The sequence below is a fragment of the Agrilus planipennis genome, unplaced genomic scaffold (assembly GCF_000699045.2).
Source record: "Agrilus planipennis isolate EAB-ADULT unplaced genomic scaffold, Apla_2.0 scaffold52, whole genome shotgun sequence".
Lineage (NCBI taxonomy): Eukaryota > Metazoa > Arthropoda > Insecta > Coleoptera > Buprestidae > Agrilus > Agrilus planipennis.
This window is the reverse complement of record NW_020438883.1, coordinates 1,156,173-1,175,997: the sequence shown is the minus strand read 5'-3', so window position 1 is coordinate 1,175,997 and position 19,825 is coordinate 1,156,173. Positions and strand designations below refer to the sequence as shown.

Sequence of the window (19,825 nt, the reverse complement as noted above, 5' to 3'; positions counted from 1 at the left end):
CCACTCTTTCAATAAAAGCAGAATTCACTAACAAATTTAAAAAGTGTTAAAACTACACTTACTACAGTAGTCACATTCTAGTAGTTGAATGTTGAAATACCTAAAGAAAAAGTTCCAGTGAAAGGAAAGAAGAAAAATGTGTGCAGGGTGTTCCAGTTACGCACAGTGGGCAAAAAGCAAGCGTCAATTAGCCCCTTGTTTGCACGCAGGATGCAAAAACTGAATTGAGATGGATGCCGTGACGGTAACCGAGATGAGAATCAACTTGTTGCGGGAACAAATTTCCGGAAAAGTTCCTTCTCTCATTGGAGATAACGTTCGCAGGAATTAAATGCGGGAAGTGAAGGCAAATATTGAAAAGATAAAAAAAGAACCAAGTGATACACAACGAACTCACCAAAAAAATTATTTAATAAGAAGCAATTATTTCCGTTTCAAAATCACCTTATACCTATCAACTTTTTTACTTGATACTTTGTTTATTTTTGCACTAGTTTATGGTAGAATTAAACTAAAACACCTTTAAAGTTAAAAAAGTTACGAACGTATGTAGCTAAAGTGAAAGCTTTTGTAACATGTTCAACAACAAGTTCAATTTCCCGTTATATTCTCGATTTTTAATAGTTAGAATGTGCAAATATGTACGTGATAATCAATACATTGACTTCCGGCGGCTATTGAGTACGGCCGCAGACAGGGACCGATCGATGACCGGCGATCTTTGTACTAAATACGAGGAGGGTAATAAATCATGCCCTGAGTGAGACATATTTGCGTGCCTTAACAATAAGAGTTCCAGAATTCTCGAGAAGAATGAAAATTATTCCGGAGAATCCGTTGATAAAATAAGTAGACGTCTGGATGACAGCCTGAGTTAGTTAGAAAAAAAACTTTGGATGTTTCATTCCCATCAGCCTCTAATACTGGTTCCAAACTATCTCGGAAGGTAGGACGGAAGGCCCTCTTCAGTCTCCTTTTAGGAATCGTGGGAACGGGTGGGTGGTGGTTCGGGTGAGAAAGATGAGACGGACGAAATGAAGACAGAAAAGAATGAAAGATTATCTGTGGAATATTACTGCTCCAGCACATGTCTAAGTGATCCGGGGAAACCGCAGAAAAACTTGGACTAAGGCAGACGGACGGAGTCCTCCCGAATGCAAAGCAATGAACTGAACCTCTAGGTCAAGCCGCTCTATCTAAATTAGTTACTCAGTGACCAGCTGATCAGTGATATAAACAGCCTGAATTACAAGCTTATTCAGAGTACATTAAAAAGAAGCAGTTTAAATATTTCGTTAGTTTTATCGTATAAATCAACAATTGTAAAATATTGTAATTGTGCATATGTAAGTTATTGAAATTGTATCATATCCCTTACGAAGTAAAAAAGACTTTGCATCAACTGAGAATTAAATCCCGGTCGCCCCGTTGCAAAACAAATACAACAAACAAATATAAATATAAACTAAGTACTTACTTAATACGTACATACTAGCTGACATCATGTTGGTATAAAAGTTTGGAGCATCTGTCGAAACTTCGCATCTATATGTTCCAGATATTTCAGGTTGGACGTTACGTAACACGATGGCATGCAAATTCGACTTGTTCAACTGAAACAAAGAAATACAAGAAACATCAAATTAAATTCAGTTAAAATAAAAAATTTGTTTTTAGTGGTGGATACACTTATTTAGGGAAGATCTTCATTGGCGATTTAACCAGGGCTGAGATGCGACCAGAATTAGGAACTGTATAGTTGGGAGGTTCAAAATTGGCATAGATCGAAATAGAAGAATTGGAGCATGTACGAGCATCGAACATTAAAGGAAGTTCAACATTCTCAGGAGTTTATGAAAGCAAAGATGCTTGTTAAAGATATAAGTCCAACAATGCAGTTATAAAACCAACCATGATCTTTTGCATACCTAACCAACCCCCAAGCGCTGCACCGCTTACTATTATTCGTTTATCTCCTTTCACTTTGTGTGTGCTACTCATGAAGTATTTCGTAACTTAACAAGGGCGTGATCAAAACGCAGCAAATGACTACAGTCCCAACTAGCAAACAAAGAAGATTCTTACAGAAATTTTATTACGAACTTTGCCAAGTTTGATCGTTCCAACTATGTATGTCTCAATAAGGTTACCCACAAAAATGTCGTTGGCGAAGAATGACAAAACGTTTAAAGAGAATCAGTCTTGAAAGAAACTTATAAACAACTAATACTGACCGCGAAAACTAACAGTCAAAAATTAGATTTCAAAAAATGAAATGAAATTTTAATACGTTAGCTTAACCAACTTCCACATAAAATCAGTAAGCGCGATCGATCTTATGCAGTGTTCATTACGTAAATTCATCAGATATTGTACCTAAATAATTTCGCGTAAATTACTATTTGCACACTCGGTAGATATTCAAGCGATTTTCCGTTATAAACATCCTCAATATTTACTTAAGGGTAAATCGAAATTAAACGTCTTACGTCTACGTCAATTCCAGGAAACGGGAAAACCTGTGTATTGGGATGCTCCTTGGGGATGAATCGGTAGAATTCTCTCGCTCCCTTGTACCACTTGAGGGTGTAAAGGGGCTGTCCTTCCAGATCGTAGTGGCATTGGAGGGTGACAGTGTCTCCAACAGCGACTGCTTGGGGCACTATCACATCCACTTCGCTCAACGCTTTAATGCCTGGAAAAGAAGGAGAATATCCTTTATAAAACGGATGTCTTCGTTCCGTGTCTATCTACGCCTACGTATTTATATATAGGTACACCTATGTAATTGACAAAATGTACCTAGTAAATTGCAAAGAATGTCACTTCCAAAAAATATTTTTTTGACGTTCATGTTCTTTATCGTCGTCATCTAATGGGTAATCGCTGCTACTAAAGTATTTCAAGCGTCAGACAAGGTCTTAAAAAGGTATTTCAGTTTATCCAACCAAATATTAGTCAAATATAAGAAGGAAATCATGATCCGCGTGTGTCAGCTTCGATAAATGTTTGACCACCAACTTGAACGTTTTTATTAATTGGTTTACGTGTCTACCACTAGATGGTGATACACTGTCACTAAGTATTTGGATGCGTATATTATGTATTTATATGTAAAGGGTTCTGAACAAATTCACCAACCTATCGACAGACTTTACATATACTAGAAGTAAATTTATACTCGGAAGCCGCTTGCAGGAATGTATAAAATCCTTTTGGGTTACGATATTACAGCAAAAGGACTTTAATTTTGTAAAAGTTAGAAAATGAACGTCATTCGAAACTCTTTCGCGCAAATAAACCTTTGAGGCTTCCTTTCATGTTGTTTTCTATGAAAACCGAGTTTGAAAATTCCCAACAGTTGTTTATATTAACGAACCTTGTTTTAGAGACTTTATAACTACTTCAGCCGGCACAGCTCTCCAGGCACTGCAGTAAAGAAAAGATGCAAATCTAATGTTCAATTTGCATATGTTTCAGATAAAAAGCATCTTTGTCGCCAGACAAACCGACCTGGGCTTGGGCGATATGCAATGAAGTATTAGACATTCCTGCTCACTTTAAAAGGAGAAAACGTTACCGAGAAGGTGGATATTGCAATTGCACCTACCTATTCAAATCCGTGAAGGTAATACATTTTCATTTAGGGATAAAATTATAACGACGTGAAGTATGAATCGACGCGAACCCGAGCTATACTAACAGTAGAGGTAGTTTAGAATCTCATGGGTCATAACTTTGGGTTACGCAATGACACAGAAAATACCACCTTACTATTGACTCCTTCTTCGTCATCGTCCACGTGAAGTATGAGTCGACGCGAACCCGAGCAATACTAACAGTAGAGGTAGTTTAGAATCTCATGGGTCATAACTTTGGGTTACGCAATGACACAGAAAATACCACCTTACTATTGACTCCTTCTTCTCACTAAAAACATTGTCCGTTCGGCCGTCATCGTTTACGTGATTAACAGTCGGGTCAATTTTTTTGAGGTGTACAACATGACTGTAATAAGGTCTGTCCTGACATATTTCGCAGCCCAGGGTATTTCGAAATTCCTCTACCCATATCGCCATTTGCACATATTTATCCCAAATGTAGTACTTCATAGTGTTTCGCAACGTTTTGTAAAGTCCTTTGAAAGAAATTTACGCTACCTATCAATATTTCTTATATGCCTAGTAGCAAAACACTAAACATCATCCTTTTTTTTTACTTCATATATTTATTGTTTTAATAATTGATAGGTTTTACCAGCGGCTTCGCTGCCGTTAATGCACTAGGTATTTCTTAGATATCATCGACGACTACATAAAATTAATTTTTTTATCTCTTTTGAACAGTATTTTTTTTTTTTGATAAAAGGTACCCTATGTCCTTTTCTATACCTTCGACAATGTATGTACAAAATTACATGATGATCGATTTATTAGTTAATGCGTGAAGTGGTAACAAACAAACACACTCGCATTTATATTAGTTAGGATTATCTACATAAATATATGGCTGAAACAATTAGTACGAATTTATCTATACCACGTTTCATTTTGTAATAGATGATGATTGCATGTAATCGGATATCCTTATGCTTGGTTCCTAACTCTCGCCATTACTGTATGCCATAGTATCAAGTAAAGTTAATGTATACATTTGTGTTGGGCATTTGGAATAGAATAGAAATGGCAGAGTTAACGCGAGAACACTGCATTCGAAATTCAAATGGAAAAACGTTTTATTAAGAAAGTTTAGAACACAGGCAAAATAGTATTTTCATTAGCGCCCGCATTCGTTCGTTGCTGCGAAGTTTACGGATGCATTTTCACATTTAGGTAATGCAAATAAATTATTCGAATGAGTGGGTCTTTTGATTTGCTCGATAAACTAAAGCAGCAGCAACAAACTTTTCGGCCCATCCGCAGCCGGCCGTTGGAAACTATAGAAGCAGCCCCGAGCCATTGCCGAATAATCCCCTACAATTTATCGTTGCGGCTTTGTCCGTCCACTAACCGATGCCCAATTACAAAACTACAGAGAGGCCCAACTTTGTTATTAACTTGGTGGAACAATCGTACAACAAAGTACGCCATACACCCACTCGAAACATTATGTATTCATAATGCCAAAGAAGAAAGCATATAAATTTTTCTAGTCTAGAAAATAGGACAAACTTTTGTGATCTTGATAATTTAAAGTGACACCTTTTGGAATATGAATGGCGAAAAGCAATTTTTGACGTGACAACGTCTTATAATTCGATGGAGCCAGCTGCACGCACGAAAAAACATGACTCATGCGGCGTTACCTCGCTCTGAGGCGTTCCATTTAAGGCTTGAAGTGCAAGCGAGAGCGCGGAACGAGCNAATCACTTGGTCGGAATAACTAATTGATTGTTTAATGCTGAAAATTCAATGTAAATCGGTATGGATTAATATTAGGACAGAGACTTGAATTTGAGGAATATTTTTGATGTGACAACGTCTTATAATTCGATGGAGCCGGCTGCACGCACGAAAAAACATGACTCATGCGGCGTTACCTCGCTCTGAGGCGTTCCATTTAAGGCTTGAAGTGCAAGCAAAAAACAAAAAGGAACAAATTCCCCGGTCAAAATCTAAGAACATTTTTTGTAGTAACATGTTTGCAGTTCTTACGTCTTCTAATTTGACTCGTATAGTTTTAGACTCACACGATAAGACCAGATTTGAATATATCAATCACCTTTGACCTTACCTAAAATGCCGGCGTTTTTGTAGGCAGTCATAAATCAAGTTAACGAGCGCTTACTGTCATATATGAGTACAATTCGATAGCTTTACCAAAGTAGTTACTTTACGACAACTCTACATAGAAAGCAGCCCCTGTTTGGCGTAAACCAAATGGTGAAAGTTCATCGGCGCGAAATTTCTGTCCAGCGAGCATCCTCTTGAGGTCTGAGAACAGAAAAAAGTCGCTATGGGCCAGATCTGGAGAGTACGGTGGATGCGGAAGTCCAATTCATGGAATTTTGCCATCGATTTCATTGATTTATGACACGGTGCATTGTCTTGATGAAACAGCACTTTCTTTTTCAAACAACAAAAGTTCTTTCACTAAAAATGCTATAACTCAGATACTAATAGTGCAACAGCTGTCAAATTTATATACGTAAAAACCACACGGATTTGATACTAGTAGAGCCATATATGGTCAACCTACTAACTTTTCAGCCCGTCCTTGTACCTATGATGTGCTGATGAGAACTAATAAGATCGAAATCCCAATCTACGTTTGGTGATTTCGATGAATTGCCGACTATAAATTAATGATCTATCAGATAATTGGGTTGTTAATGCAATAGAAATATTCATTATGGAAAACCATTTTAAAAGGAACACGTTACGCTTCAATTAGGGAGAAGTCTTAAAGTCTTTGGTCCAAAATGGAAAATAATGTATCGGTGCGTCAATAAGAATAGCAACATCAAATCCCGTTTTCATTTTATTAAAAGCTTCGTCCTCTATTTATCGGCTCAGTCAAAAGCGATCGAAATCGACGCTTCTGGCTACACCGAGGACGTGAGAAGGGAGAAGTAAAAGGGACGCGATGTTACTGGTGCCGTCGACGGTGATAACGCTCGTGGCAGTTGCGAGTGAGTGCAGGAAATAAAAAGGACCGCGATACAGAGGCAGAACGCGGGTTCATTTATTCCGGCAAACCTCTGGATTTTGTGCGCGTCCAGAATATCCGGGATCACGATCTGAATCGAAAAGGCCGCCGCCACGACGCTCTTTGCCGACCAAATCCCCGCGAATAAATATGCACTCTCACAGAGAGAATTTTTGATGATGAGACCGACGGACAACCCTCTCGCACTGAAATATATCCAACGGAACGTACATAATGCTCAACTTGAATTCGGAGATTCGGTAATTTGCCTTTTCACAGGAATTGGAACGTTCCATTCATCGCCTTCTTCTCGAAAAAAAAAAAATTATTCCCTTAAGCCTGGTAGGTACTTCTAATACGCATACATACATTCATACATATATACATATATACATGCAAAACTTTGGGTTAAGAAGAAATTTATACAAATACTTATTAAAAGTTACTTTGTTTTTTAATAAACGGTTTGAGTTTGTTTTGGATACTGGTAAAGTGAATCCGGATGCTTGGTATGGGTACCAGTAATAGTGTCCAGATCCCGGAAATAAGATCATAATCATCATAAGGTCGTTAGTCCTAAGACTAGTTTCCTATACTAAGCTAATCTTCGCATTTCCCTAAAACTAGAACATACCACATCTTTAACTATTTGCGAGCAGTAATCTAATCTAGGTCTTCCTCTACTTCTCTTAACTCCTGTTTCTGCTTCACTCTCACTAGTCCTTCATGCCTGAGAAGGTGTCCTTCCAACCTATAGTATTTTCCGTATTTCTTCCACAGAATCCTTTCTTCTCCTATTCATCTTTATTCTTCTCTATCCACGGTATCTTCAACATTCGCTTATAACACCACATTTCGAACGCTTTTAACCTTTTCCGTCGCACCCACTGTCCATGTTTCGCACCCGTACAGCGCCGCGTTCCAAAAATACACCTTTTTCGAATTTCTAAATTAACCGTTCGCGAGCATAAAAGTGACTTCTTTTTATTAAAGACGACTCGACCTGCGCCATCTCTGTTTTAATCTCTATCCCTACCGAAAATCAGCCATTTATTTTCGTTTTCTTTCGTCTCCTATTTTTATATTCGCTCTTTCCTTACTATTATTTTCCTTGCATACCAGTATTTTTATTTTATTTTCATATAATACTGTTTTTTCAATAGCACTTCCATCTAATTTAAAGCTACCTCTAATTTCTTCTTACTAGATGCTAATACTACTATATCATCTGCAAATCTAAGCATACTAATCTTTTGCCCTTATATATCTATCCCTATATATGACACAAAATTCTGGTAAATGCTTTGAAGCGTATCTAAATTCTGACTAGGTAACTGAAATATGATTTGTACGATTTTACTTAATTTGGCTTACTGAATGTATTCCGAGGGAGGAGTTTTAGTCCTGTGAACTACCCCTCATGTATGTCTCACGGTCTTAAAGTATATTTACAATGTAATAAACAATTCCCAGAAAATTCCAACAAATGAACAAACTTTTACTTGTTTATATACATACAATTTTGGTGGCAGCTATTAGGTGAGGGAAAATCCGCAGATTGGTCCTTCAAACTGTATTAACCTTTTCAAATGAATACAAGAATAATTTATAGGGGAACAAAGTTTATTGCTATAAATGTCGCTACGAAATTTATGGCTTTTAATAATAGCATAACTTTATCATCTTTCAAAACGATCCTTTTGATATTGGTTCGCGTTAACAGTTTACTGAAATTTCTGGGAAATTACGCTTATTAGCAAGTGGTAACGAAATTCGGGAAAGTTGAAAATTTTAAATAAAAGATTCATTACATCACTGAATATAATAATATTCTAGCGTCTGTGTGTTTATCAATCTCTCAGTTAGTCGTGGATATTTTATCCGACTTTATGATAATTTAAAGAACCAGAATAGCCGAAAGTTCCACATTTTGGATCTGATAACTGAAACGTTTAAGGGTTATCGAGGCCTACTTTTTATTTGCAGGATGTTCACCTTTTATAACGTATTCGAGGTAGCAGATAACAATTGGAGAAAAGGGGAGGGTCTAATGTAGACATTCAGGTGTATCATTGGGTGGATACATTCTAAAAACATATGATAAGCGAATATGAAGCCTAAAGAGTACCACAACTATTAAAGGAAAGAAAACGAAACAGTCCGTTGCGCAATAGGCGACTACGCATCAATTTCAGTATTGTCAGTTGTCAAATATTAAAAAGTTAACAAAATCCCCATGCCTACACGACAATTGGACGCGCGCAGCGTTACTGCGCAGTGGACCACCGAGCTTAACTTGGTGACGGTTTTACAGATCGCGTCGTGGGTACGTTACGCGTCCCTACGTAGGTACTTTATACTCCCGTGCCAGGAAGACTAGACACGGGCATGATGTAAACTTTTAATATTTTTTTAACATGCATAAGTGGTTAAATACACAAGTACTTCCATTAAAGTACACACTTTAAAATCTGAAAAATGTTACGTTAGGTTATAGTGGGAATGGTTTCAATTGCTGTGCGTCACCAAATATGATTCCGCTCAAATTTGGACGGGTTCCTGCTAGTATAGAGAAGTAGAGAACAATATTTTGACAACACTCTATTAAAATATAAATTTCAAGAAGGAAGAACAATCGCAGCAAATGTCCAAGATGATTTTAAGTACCTACCTACCGAATTTCTAATTAATTTATTCTAATACAATCGCCCTTAGAGATCGATTAACAGTAGGAACAATTCGATGACTAATGAGTCCGAGTTCTGGAAATAAATTGGATTCGTCGGCATACAATAAGCAATTTTAGAAAAACACAAACGAGCACACAATGGCGATTCTGGTTGTGGCGTGAAACGACCGACCGAAGTCCCGGTGTCCGACGCAACGCGATGCGACGCGACGAGCGTGACGTGTCAAAATCTCAATTGGCTTCGCAAAATCCCCATGGTTCAGCCCTTGAATCCTCACACAAGCCGACACCAAAAACGAGTCAGTTTAATTAACATCGAGCCGTATAAACACAGAGCGACGGCCAATCGTCGTATAGTTTAATGGAATTAGGCACCGTTGTCGCCTCTCCAAAATACACATACACGGACACGTATACGTACACACACACCCACACACACACACACACATGGAGTTACAAATATGTATATGTGGTCGTATGTTGTATGGATTCCGGGAGCATCACATAGACACCACTAGAACGACGATAACGCCGATATAGTAGAACTAAAATCACACGCCTGGGACTACTAACCACTTCGTGAAAATTGAAGATACCGCTTGCTGAATAAATTCATAATAACGACTTCGGATTCTATCGGAAAAAGGACCGAAAAAAGTCACTGCATTCGACTAGAATTCGGAAACTCATTGCCAGATCCTTTATGCATTCAAACCGTTCGTGACCTGACGAACGAGAAGGAAATTTAACGTTTATGGTAATATTCGTCCACCATTGACCTCCCGCAAACAAAATTTGTCTGTGCTGATGACAAAGACCACTTTTACCAGCTACCTACATATTTTACAATCTCTATTAATCACAATGTCCGTGGAAGCCTTAATCAAGCTATCACCTTTGTTGTTCTTGTGTTGTTAAATACTTCAAGGAGCTACTTCAATTTTATTGATGTAGTGATTTATATAGACTGATTATTGCCGATGAGATCAAATAAGTTGACAAATTACTGCCCAAGAACTTGTGTCATAAGTATTAATTTAGTTTGCGTGGGAACAAAAGCTTCATTGTCCAGAAAAAAAACTTTTAGGTGTTTCATTCCCACCAGCCTCAGGAATCGTGGGAATGGGTGGACGGTGGTTCGGGTGAGAAAGATGAGGCGGACGAAATGAAGACAGAAGAGAATGAAAGATTATCTGTGGAATATTACTGCCCCAGCATTTGCCTAAGAGATCCAAGGAAACCACAGAAAAACTTGGACGAAGGCAGATGGATTTGGAATAGAACCGGCGTCCTCCCTAATGCTAAGCAATGGACTAAACCTCTAGAGGCCATGCCGCTCGGTTCATTGTCCATTCAGCTGGACAAGTAGATACAGTTAGTTATCAGCCATCTATATGGCCATATCTAGCAACTAATGCTCTGGATGTAAAGCATTTCTCATTGATTTTAATTATAGTTGTGTTATTGTAAACATTTGTAGACAACGAAATTACAAATAAACCAAATAGTTTCTATAGAAAGCGGATTCCACTGTTCGATCATTAATTTGTAAAAGTCGCAAGGCTTTTTTATTGGCATTTAAATTACAAAATATTAAAAATTCTGTTGGTAATCTACAAAATAAAAATAAAATATGGTTTAGTTGGTTAAACAAATTTGTTAGGTACGGTGCAACAGGCATAGAATAAATTGAAATTGAATTCCTGGTCTACAATATTCAAGCAACTAATGAAATTTGTTCCTCTCATTAATAGAAATAATTAATTGAACGTCAGCCTTGGTTTTATTTCAAAAGTTCGATTCGTGCAGAATTCAACAAGGACAATGACATATGCAGACATAAATATATTATGCATGTGTATATTGCAATTCTACAAATATAGATCGGACATTGCAAATCTGCGCTAGCAGAATGTACAAAGAAACATGACACCATCATAGGGTTGACAGTCCTAAGACTGCTTGGACACGCATCTCCACTCTTTCCATATGAGAAGAACATCCCACATCCCTGATTTTTAACATTAATTTGGTCGACTATAGTTCTATTTATCGTGTTCTATACAACGTCTCTTCTTCCCAGGGAATCTAGCCAAATTTACATTCGTAAAAGTCCTGAGGCTTTTGAAACGTCATCATATGTTTTATTAGAGCTGCTCCTTCGCCCTGTCACTGACATTAACGCCGTCTCTTGAAGGTTTTATCTATGCTTAATATACCTTGATTTTCGTAAACTAGTGATTTATTATCAGTTATTCATCATCATCATAAGGTCGTCAGTCCTAAGATTGGTTGGACACGCATCTCCACTCTTTCCTATCCTGAGCTAATCTCATCGCATTTCCCCAAAACTAGAACAACCTACATCCTTAACTATTTGCCACCAATCTAATCTAGGTATACCTCTACTCCTCGTAACTCCTGTTTCTGCCTCCAGACCTTCATGCCCGAGAAGGTGTCCTACCAACCTATCTCGCCTATTCCTTATTGACTTCCATAGAGTCCTCTCTTTTCCTCTACTTTCTAAAACCTCTTCATTTCTAAGCTTCTCTATCCACGGTATTCTCATCATTCGCAAGTTTCCCACACGGTCAGCGCCGCGCTCCAAACATACCTGCACCTTTAACAATCTTTTTCGAATTTCCAATTTAACCGCTAGCGATCATAGAAGTTATTTCTTTTTATTGAACTGGACCCTGCGCTATCATCTGCTTCATATCCATACTCCTCCTTCGGTCCTGACTTATCTGACTTCCTAGATACCGAAAAGGAATTATGTACTGATATCTTTCATCGAAAATATATTCTACATTAATCTTACTTTGAAGTCCCAGAACTTCCAGCTTGAGCCGTCTACTGTTTCCGGTCTTTGAAACTATGTAGACTTTTCAATCCCTACACGATTGGTACGGTGTACCTAAATGTTGGCAGATTGTATGGGGGTAGTTGGCAGGAATTATCAAATTCTGCTGTTCCTTATTTTCGAGAATTAAGGGTCTGTCACGCATAATAAAACCGACACGACAAGTTTTCCACTTCTGTTCGAGGAATCTCCAAGGATTGATGAAGACGCCATTTCGCATTCGGATGCCGTATGACGCAGAGGCCCAGTTCGAATATGTGTCTGCGTGTATTACCGACTACGTGCGTATGTGTGTGCCGCAGATGCCGCCGTTCGGGTAATCTGGGTGGATATTATTTTGAGTAATGTGAATATGTCAGCAAAAGGAGAGGCCCGTCGCGCCATAAATCCAGTTAAGAGAGGAAGAAGCGAAGTAATCCGAGCGAGAGCGGAAGCGACGTTTGCACGCACGCCTATCGAGATAAATAAGTTTTTATTGTGCTTTTTATAGGGGGCCTAAACCTGACCGCGTACGACCAGACGTCGTATTATAATAATTTATCTCCTCGCGTCCCGATCCAAGCGTCGTCGTCGGTTCCTGAATAGAAGACCGATCCCGGATTGTTCTTTATTTGCTACAGTATTTTCAGAAGAAAAAAAACCACACGTGATATCACGATTTACACTCAAAATGTCTTTCTCTATCACTATAAGTTTTCTCAGGATTCCTGGGGATCTGTATTGCTCACTTTTCCTGTTTATAAACGAATTAGTAAGGACTTCCTTTCAACTTCGACCAAAAACAGCATCGCAGAGCATAAAATAGATAGTATTGGTGCATTACGAAAATGAAGAGGGTTCTATCCTGATCGAATCGATATCTCTATCGAAGCACCAATATTAGTGCTTTTTATAGGGGGCCTAAACCTGACCGCGTACGACCAGACGTCGTATTATAATAATTTATCTCCTCGCGTCCCGATCCAAGCGTCGTCGTCGGTTCCTGAATAGAAGACCGATCCCGGATTGTTCTTTATTTGCTACAGTATTTTCAGAAGAAAAAAAACCACACGTGATATCACGATTTACACTCAAAATGTCTTTCTCTATCACTATAAGTTTTCTCAGGATTCCTGGGGATCTGTATTGCTCACTTTTCCTGTTTATAAACGAATTAGTAAGGACTTCCTTTCAACTTCGACCAAAAACAGCATCGCAGAGCATAAAATAGATAGTATTGGTGCATTACGAAAATGAAGAGGGTTCTATCCTGATCGAATCGATATCTCTATCGAAGCACCAATATTAGTGCTTTTTATAGGGGGCCTAAACCTGACCGCGTACGACCAGACGTCGTATTATAATAATTTATCTCCTCGCGTCCCGATCCAAGCGTCGTCGTCGGTTCCTGAATAGAAGACCGATCCCGGATTGTTCTTTATTTGCTACAGTATTTTCAGAAGAAAAAAAACCACACGTGATATCACGATTTACACTCAAAATGTCTTTCTCTATCACTATAAGTTTTCTCAGGATTCCTGGGGATCTGTATTGCTCACTTTTCCTGTTTATAAACGAATTAGTAAGGACTTCCTTTCAACTTCGACCAAAAACAGCATCGCAGAGCATAAAATAGATAGTATTGGTGCATTACGAAAATGAAGAGGGTTCTATCCTGATCGAATCGATATCTCTATCGAAGCACCAATATTAGTGCTTTTTATAGGGGGCCTAAACCTGACCGCGTACGACCAGACGTCGTATTATAATAATTTATCTCCTCGCGTCCCGATCCAAGCGTCGTCGTCGGTTCCTGAATAGAAGACCGATCCCGGATTGTTCTTTATTTGCTACAGTATTTTCAGAAGAAAAAAAACCACACGTGATATCACGATTTACACTCAAAATGTCTTTCTCTATCACTATAAGTTTTCTCAGGATTCCTGGGGATCTGTATTGCTCACTTTTCCTGTTTATAAACGAATTAGTAAGGACTTCCTTTCAACTTCGACCAAAAACAGCATCGCAGAGCATAAAATAGATAGTATTGGTGCATTACGAAAATGAAGAGGGTTCTATCCTGATCGAATCGATATCTCTATCGAAGCACCAATATTAGTGCTTTTTATAGGGGGCCTAAACCTGACCGCGTACGACCAGACGTCGTATTATAATAATTTATCTCCTCGCGTCCCGATCCAAGCGTCGTCGTCGGTTCCTGAATAGAAGACCGATCCCGGATTGTTCTTTATTTGCTACAGTATTTTCAGAAGAAAAAAAACCACACGTGATATCACGATTTACACTCAAAATGTCTTTCTCTATCACTATAAGTTTTCTCAGGATTCCTGGGGATCTGTATTGCTCACTTTTCCTGTTTATAAACGAATTAGTAAGGACTTCCTTTCAACTTCGACCAAAAACAGCATCGCAGAGCATAAAATAGATAGTATTGGTGCATTACGAAAATGAAGAGGGTTCTATCCTGATCGAATCGATATCTCTATCGAAGCACCAATATTAGTGCTTTTTATAGGGGGCCTAAACCTGACCGCGTACGACCAGACGTCGTATTATAATAATTTATCTCCTCGCGTCCCGATCCAAGCGTCGTCGTCGGTTCCTGAATAGAAGACCGATCCCGGATTGTTCTTTATTTGCTACAGTATTTTCAGAAGAAAAAAAACCACACGTGATATCACGATTTACACTCAAAATGTCTTTCTCTATCACTATAAGTTTTCTCAGGATTCCTGGGGATCTGTATTGCTCACTTTTCCTGTTTATAAACGAATTAGTAAGGACTTCCTTTCAACTTCGACCAAAAACAGCATCGCAGAGCATAAAATAGATAGTATTGGTGCATTACGAAAATGAAGAGGGTTCTATCCTGATCGAATCGATATCTCTATCGAAGCACCAATATTAGTGCTTTTTATAGGGGGCCTAAACCTGACCGCGTACGACCAGACGTCGTATTATAATAATTTATCTCCTCGCGTCCCGATCCAAGCGTCGTCGTCGGTTCCTGAATAGAAGACCGATCCCGGATTGTTCTTTATTTGCTACAGTATTTTCAGAAGAAAAAAAACCACACGTGATATCACGATTTACACTCAAAATGTCTTTCTCTATCACTATAAGTTTTCTCAGGATTCCTGGGGATCTGTATTGCTCACTTTTCCTGTTTATAAACGAATTAGTAAGGACTTCCTTTCAACTTCGACCAAAAACAGCATCGCAGAGCATAAAATAGATAGTATTGGTGCATTACGAAAATGAAGAGGGTTCTATCCTGATCGAATCGATATCTCTATCGAAGCACCAATATTAGTGCTTTTTATAGGGGGCCTAAACCTGACCGCGTACGACCAGACGTCGTATTATAATAATTTATCTCCTCGCGTCCCGATCCAAGCGTCGTCGTCGGTTCCTGAATAGAAGACCGATCCCGGATTGTTCTTTATTTGCTACAGTATTTTCAGAAGAAAAAAAACCACACGTGATATCACGATTTACACTCAAAATGTCTTTCTCTATCACTATAAGTTTTCTCAGGATTCCTGGGGATCTATATTGCTCACTTTTCCTGTTTATAAACGAATTAGTAAGGACTTCCTTTCAACTTCGACCAAAAACAGCATCGCAGAGCATAAAATAGATAGTATTGGTGCATTACGAAAATGAAGAGGGTTCTATCCTGATCGAATCGATATCTCTATCGAAGCACCAATATTAGTGCTTTTTATAGGGGGCCTAAACCTGACCGCGTACGACCAGACGTCGTATTATAATAATTTATCTCCTCGCGTCCCGATCCAAGCGTCGTCGTCGGTTCCTGAATAGAAGACCGATCCCGGATTGTTCTTTATTTGCTACAGTATTTCCAGAAGAAAAAAAACGACACGTGATATCACGATTTACACTCATTTTGTATCTTTCTCTATCACGATAAGTTTTCTAAGGTTTCCTGGGGATCTGTATTGCTCACTTTTCCTATTTATAAACGAATTAGTAAGGACTTCCTTTCAACTTCGACCACAAACAGCATCGCAGAGCATAAAATAGATAGTATTGGTGCATTACGAAAATGAAGAGGGTTCTATCCTGATCGAATCGATAGAGAAAAGAAGCACCAATATTAGTTAAGAATTGCGACCGATGTCCAGAATACCCGGAAGAGACGCAGCCGCATGCCATTTTTTAAAGTATAAATAAAAAAGAATAATTTAAAAAATTTTGCTGGAAGAAAATTTCAATGAAATACTGGCGCGTTAGGTAATAAAAGAGCAATACATCAACATATAAACCTCCCACCCAAAATCCCTAAGAATTCTAATGTTAATACATAAAAATTTTAAATTATCTTCATTTCCTTTTGTAAACGACATTCTAGTGTGGTCTAAGTATATAATTCTTATCACGGCGAGGTATTCACATGACTCAGGGAGCAGAGATAAAGTCCCAGCAAAGGGGAAATGTCACGGTTTTGAAAAATAAACGGTCCTCAGGATTGAATATTTACCAATTACTGAAGTTTTCAATAACTGCATCAAATGGAGTTATTTGAGGAGCACAAAGAGCGTTATGGAAGTCAATATGAAATAGGTGAGGAGATAGATTGGTAGACATCAGAGACATATTAGACGCAGAAACAGGAGTGATGGGAGACAGAGGTGGTAGACCTTGACTAAATGTTCTACTCGCAAACATGTATGTTGCTCTAGGTTCCGATAAATAAGAAGATTGGCTCAAGATAAAGAACTGGATGTGCGTGTCCAATCAGTCCTAGGGTTGAAGATGATGAACACTTTTAAAAAGTTTCTGCTGAATTATACAAAATAATTACTCTCTTGAGACATTTCATCTTGCGATTGATAAATGCAAGATGGATTTGTGAAGTATTTGATTTTTTGTTTCGAGGTGTAAAACACACATGTATGGGTGTGTATGAAAAGCTTTTAAGCGTGCAACAACCCGCATCGTTAAAAGATAAGCCGTTACTTTAAAAATTAATGTGTGCGAAGGAGTCAGCTTCGAACAATTATTCATCCGACAAGATGAATTGGGAGGTGTTTTATAAAACTAAGGGCGTGCATCTCGTAATAAGTAATTGCGATGATGGCATTAATCACTCTAAATGCTCTTTTAACGCTGCGTTGCACTCGTGACGAGACTACAAACAACTTCCATAACATACACCTAAATGCATACATACATACATAAGTACATGTATAATACATTTTCCTACTACGCCAACAGTCTACGTTGACATTATGCATCTATGCAAATATATTCCTGTTTTGCTAATGTTGCGAATATTTGTAGATACATAGAAATATAGCAAGAATTACAGTCTATACTGTATCTGAGGTTGTTGAAGGTGTATGTTTGCAGCGCGGCGCTGTACGGGTGCGAAATATGGAAGGTGGGCGCTGCAGAAAAGAAAAGATTAGAAGCGTTCGAAATGCGGTGTTTCAGGCGAATGATGAGGATACCGTGGATAAAGAAGGTTACAAATGAAGGTTAGTAGGACACCTTCTCAGGCATGAAGGTCTAGTCAGAGACATCTTAGAGGCAAGTCAGGCCAAGATTACGCTAGACAAAAATTTTCAGTCTCTTAGAATCTTTCAGCGTCTCCGAGAGCGTCTCTCGCAGTCTTCTACAGTCACTCAGTTATTGCCTAGGTGTTTTTATGGATCTCTCACAGTCTTTGTATGAGAGACTCGAACGATAAAATTGTTAATTCAGAGATTCGAGTCTCTCACAGAGAGACTGAATGAATAAAAGTGAAAAATTGAGAGACTCGAGTCTCTCGTAGAAAGACTAGGATCTCTGAAAGATGTTGAACTTTGAAAATTTTAACCATGTCTATCGAAACACCACTTATTGAGAGATTCGAGTCTCTCGTTCAGAGACTGGATNATTGATGAAGACGCCATTTCGCATTCGGATGCCGTATGACGCAGAGGCCCAGTTCGAATATGTGTCTGCGTGTATTACCGACTACGTGCGTATGTGTGTGCCGCAGATGCCGCCGTTCGGGTAATCTGGGTGGATATTATTTTGAGTAATGTGAATATGTCAGCAAAAGGAGAGGCCCGTCGCGCCATAAATCCAGTTAAGAGAGGAAGAAGCGAAGTAATCCGAGCGAGAGCGGAAGCGACGTTTGCACGCACGCCTATCGAGATAAATAAGTTTTTATTGTGCTTTTTATAGGGGGCCTAAACCTGGCCGCGTACGACCAGACGTCGTATTATATTAATTTATCTCCTCGCGTCCCGATCCAAGCGTCGTCGTCGGCTCCTGAATAGAAGACCGATCCCGGATTCTTCTTTATTTGCTACAGTATTTCCAGAAAAAAAAAACGACACGTGATATCACGATTTACACTCATTTTGTATCTTTCTCTATCACGATAAGTTTTCTAAGGTTTCCTGGGGATCTGTATTGCTCACTTCTCCTGTTTATAAACGAATTACTAAGGACTTCCTTTCAACTTCAATCACAAACACCATCGCAGAGCATAAAATAGATAGTATTGGTGCATTACGAAAATGAAGAGGGTTCTATCCTGATCGAATCGATATCTCTATCGAAGCACCAATATTAGTGCTTTTTATAGGGGGCCTAAACCTGACCGCGTACGACCAGACGTCGTATTATAATAATTTATCTCCTCGCGTCCCGATCCAAGCGTCGTCGTCGGTTCCTGAATAGAAGACCGATCCCGGATTGTTCTTTATTTGCTACAGTATTTTCAGAAGAAAAAAAACCACACGTGATATCACGATTTACACTCAAAATGTCTTTCTCTATCACTATAAGTTTTCTCAGGATTCCTGGGGATCTGTATTGCTCACTTTTCCTGTTTATAAACGAATTAGTAAGGACTTCCTTTCAACTTCGACCAAAAACAGCATCGCAGAGCATAAAATAGATAGTATTGGTGCATTACGAAAATGAAGAGGGTTCTATCCTGATCGAATCGATATCTCTATCGAAGCACCAATATTAGTGCTTTTTATAGGGGGCCTAAACCTGACCGCGTACGACCAGACGTCGTATTATAATAATTTATCTCCTCGCGTCCCGATCCAAGCGTCGTCGTCGGTTCCTGAATAGAAGACCGATCCCGGATTGTTCTTTATTTGCTACAGTATTTTCAGAAGAAAAAAAACCACACGTGATATCACGATTTACACTCAAAATGTCTTTCTCTATCACTATAAGTTTTCTCAGGATTCCTGGGGATCTGTATTGCTCACTTTTCCTGTTTATAAACGAATTAGTAAGGACTTCCTTTCAACTTCGACCAAAAACAGCATCGCAGAGCATAAAATAGATAGTATTGGTGCATTACGAAAATGAAGAGGGTTCTATCCTGATCGAATCGATATCTCTATCGAAGCACCAATATTAGTGCTTTTTATAGGGGGCCTAAACCTGACCGCGTACGACCAGACGTCGTATTATAATAATTTATCTCCTCGCGTCCCGATCCAAGCGTCGTCGTCGGTTCCTGAATAGAAGACCGATCCCGGATTGTTCTTTATTTGCTACAGTATTTTCAGAAGAAAAAAAACCACACGTGATATCACGATTTACACTCAAAATGTCTTTCTCTATCACTATAAGTTTTCTCA

The 19,825-nt window shown here is 38.7% G+C and overlaps 1 protein-coding gene across 2 annotated transcripts in view; it reads right to left on the bottom strand.

The window, feature by feature from the left end:
- Window positions 1–19,825, bottom strand: part of LOC108734667 (titin-like) — a 285,054-nt gene that overhangs the window by 192,159 nt on the left and 73,070 nt on the right. For both annotated transcript variants that reach the window (XR_003232563.1, XM_018466310.2), the window contains exons 3-4: window positions 2,490–2,695; window positions 1,478–1,613 (exon numbers count right to left, since the gene is read on the bottom strand). Coding sequence is in view for 1 of the 2 variants with exons in the window: in XM_018466310.2 (XP_018321812.2) it covers window positions 1,478–1,613; window positions 2,490–2,695 (342 nt within the window). In the remaining variant the exon portion in view is untranslated. The remainder of the gene's footprint in view (window positions 1–1,477; window positions 1,614–2,489; window positions 2,696–19,825) is intronic.